Source organism: Argentina silus, assembly GCF_951799395.1.
Source record: "Argentina silus genome assembly, chromosome: 22".
Classification (NCBI taxonomy): Eukaryota; Metazoa; Chordata; class Actinopteri; order Argentiniformes; family Argentinidae; genus Argentina; species Argentina silus.
This window is the reverse complement of record NC_139676.1, coordinates 4,031,593-4,034,092: the sequence shown is the minus strand read 5'-3', so window position 1 is coordinate 4,034,092 and position 2,500 is coordinate 4,031,593. Positions and strand designations below refer to the sequence as shown.

At 48.4% G+C, this 2,500-nt stretch overlaps 2 protein-coding genes across 2 annotated transcripts in view; one reads left to right on the top strand and one right to left on the bottom strand.

The window, feature by feature from the left end:
• syngr1b (synaptogyrin 1b) overlaps nt 1–2,500 on the bottom strand; it is a gene marked incomplete at both ends in the record, with an annotated part of 181,636 nt that overhangs the window by 152,383 nt on the left and 26,753 nt on the right. The gene's annotated exons all lie outside the window — the stretch shown is intronic.
• Nucleotides 1–2,500, top strand: part of cacna1hb (calcium channel, voltage-dependent, T type, alpha 1H subunit b) — a gene marked incomplete at its 5' end in the record, with an annotated part of 40,888 nt that overhangs the window by 15,993 nt on the left and 22,395 nt on the right. Inside the window, 3 exons of the mRNA XM_083694252.1 lie at nt 1–12; nt 172–289; nt 2,310–2,465. The exon at nt 1–12 is cut by the window's left edge and continues 174 nt beyond it. Coding sequence (XP_083550378.1) covers nt 1–12; nt 172–289; nt 2,310–2,465 — 286 coding nt within the window. The remainder of the gene's footprint in view (nt 13–171; nt 290–2,309; nt 2,466–2,500) is intronic.

Below are 2,500 nucleotides of genomic sequence, written 5' to 3'. Positions count from 1 at the left end.
ATTCATATTCAGGTGTGGCTTCACACACACGCACACACGCACACACACAGGCACCATACACATACACACACACACACACTTCCAAATATACACTTCCACACACACTTTTGATTGTGCTGTTTGTATAAATTTGTATGTATGACCTGTACACGGGGTGTGTTTGTCTGGTAGTATCCTGGGCATGCACCTCTTTGGTTGTAAGTTTGGGCTGCGTTTGGAGAGCGGAGACACGCTACCAGACAGGAAGAATTTTGACTCTCTACTGTGGGCCATCGTCACTGTGTTCCAGGTGAGGTGTCCCCCCCCCCACACACACACACACACACACACACACACACACACACACACACACACACACACGCATGTTTAATAAGCTCACTGTGTCCCAGGAGTTAGTGACTAGGATGAAATACGGAAGGATCGTGATGATGTCTACTTCCTGGAGACCAGGAAGTCGAGACGTCGTAGGAGCCAACGGTTCCAGACCGTCCATTCTGTTCACTGGCAGGGGTTCCATTTGGCTCCCACCGCTGATAGACATCTTGCGGCGAAACCTTTAGCAATCTTGTTAATGCAAGCTCACGGTGAGTTGAGATGGGCCCGTTTCCATGGCGATGATGGACTCCGATCTGACAGTTCTCGGGGGTTTCTCGAACCCCTGCCAGTCTGCCTGTCTGTCGCCATAGCAACGGAAGGGAAAGTAACGCTGTAACCAGAGAGACACACACACACACCGTAGACATCGACGGAGAGGGTTCGGCCGACTTCGATGCTCACAACATTCATGACGAGTATAATATAAGCCCGGGAGGTCACTACTACTCTGGACTGCAGAGATAGAACGAGAAGGTTGTCACTCTGCGCCCAGCTTAATTCGGGGAGTGACAAGGTCACAGGGGACAGCTGGACGAGTAGAGATAAGACCGTGGGCGTAGTGTCCCATAGGGGCTAAGCTAAGCTTCCGCAAAAGTCAACTGTAATAAATGTACCAAAAATGATATAATTACTCCTGTGATTATAATCAAAGTGAGTCATTTATTCTGACAGTAAGCAGAGGCATTTATTCTCGTAGCAATTGCATTTGTCTCCTTCCCCAACGTAATTTGCAAGAGTAGACAATAGAACTGATGGATTTTCCCAAAGTGCGTGCTCAACCAAACTTCACGCAGTTTGGGTGGCTGTGTGCTTATAGTTTAACGGCAAGACCGACACAGATTGAAGTCCATTCCCCGCTGTGGAGCAAATTGTTTTAATTGCTCCTCCTTTTACAATTCTCTCCGTTCTTAATCCTGCCCCGTCTTTTAAAGCGCTGTGTTGGTGAACTTCAAACACGTAGTGGTTTGTGGTTTGTGGTTTGTGGTTGTGGTTTGTGGTTTGTGGTTTGTGGTTGTGGTTGTGGTTTACTGCTGCGTCTCTATGCAGTGGATGCAATTCCGCTACCTTACTTTGCAGGGGACCATACTGTAGATACAGGTGGACATTTATTGCTGTGGGGAGTGGAAGTGTCTGCTCTGGTTTTTGTGATTGGCACCTTGCTGTTTTGGGGGGTTGGTCTTGAGCCAGGGTACCCTGCCATACCCAAATTACGTGCCTGCCCATCTCGGCCAGGCAGCTGCACCATCATTTCGGTCCGTATTAATTCTCAGAAATTCGAGCGAGACCCAACCCCTGGAGTCCTGTCGGATTCAAGCTGAATCAAATCTCTACAGCAGGAGCGGCCTCCCTCCACACTTTCTCCACACTCCCTCCCCACAGTCAGGTGGCTGAATGCACTGAACAAATAGTCAGTTCAAATGTATTGCATAGAAATGCAATACGTTTCTAATATTGCCAATTTGGAGTATAATATATTCCACCATACTGTAGATACAGGTGGACATGTATTGCTGTGGGGAGTGGAAGTGTCTGCTCTGGTTTTTGTGACCACCTTGCTGTTTTCGGGGGTTGGTATATATTCCAAATTTGCTCTGTTTTATTTCATGGATTAGAATTGGAAACAGGCCCTACGGTTATGGCTCTCATGTCAAAATGGGCGTTTTGATAATTCCCCCATGAATTTGATGACGCCCCCGTGAAAAAATTGCTTCCCCCGAACTGAAAACTCTCCGCTGCACCTCCAGTAGGGATAGAGAGTGACTACAGCTGTAGCCTGCTGTTGCTGCTGAACTCTCGAACACGCTCTGACACTGTGGCTGTGTTTGTTGTCTATGCTTAAATCCAGCGTGAACCGAGTTTAAAGACTTTAATCTCTTCTACTCCTTCACCTCCTCTCCCCACCTTTTTCTCCCCCTTCCTCCCCCCCCCCGTAGATCCTGACTCAGGAGGACTGGAACGTGGTCTTATATAACGGCATGGCGTCCACCACTCCTATAGCGGCTCTCTACTTTGTGGCTCTGATGACCTTTGGGAACTACGTCCTCTTCAACCTACTGGTGGCCATCTTGGTTGAGGGCTTTCAGGCTGAGGTAAGGGTTCTACTGGTGGCCATCTTGGTAGAGGG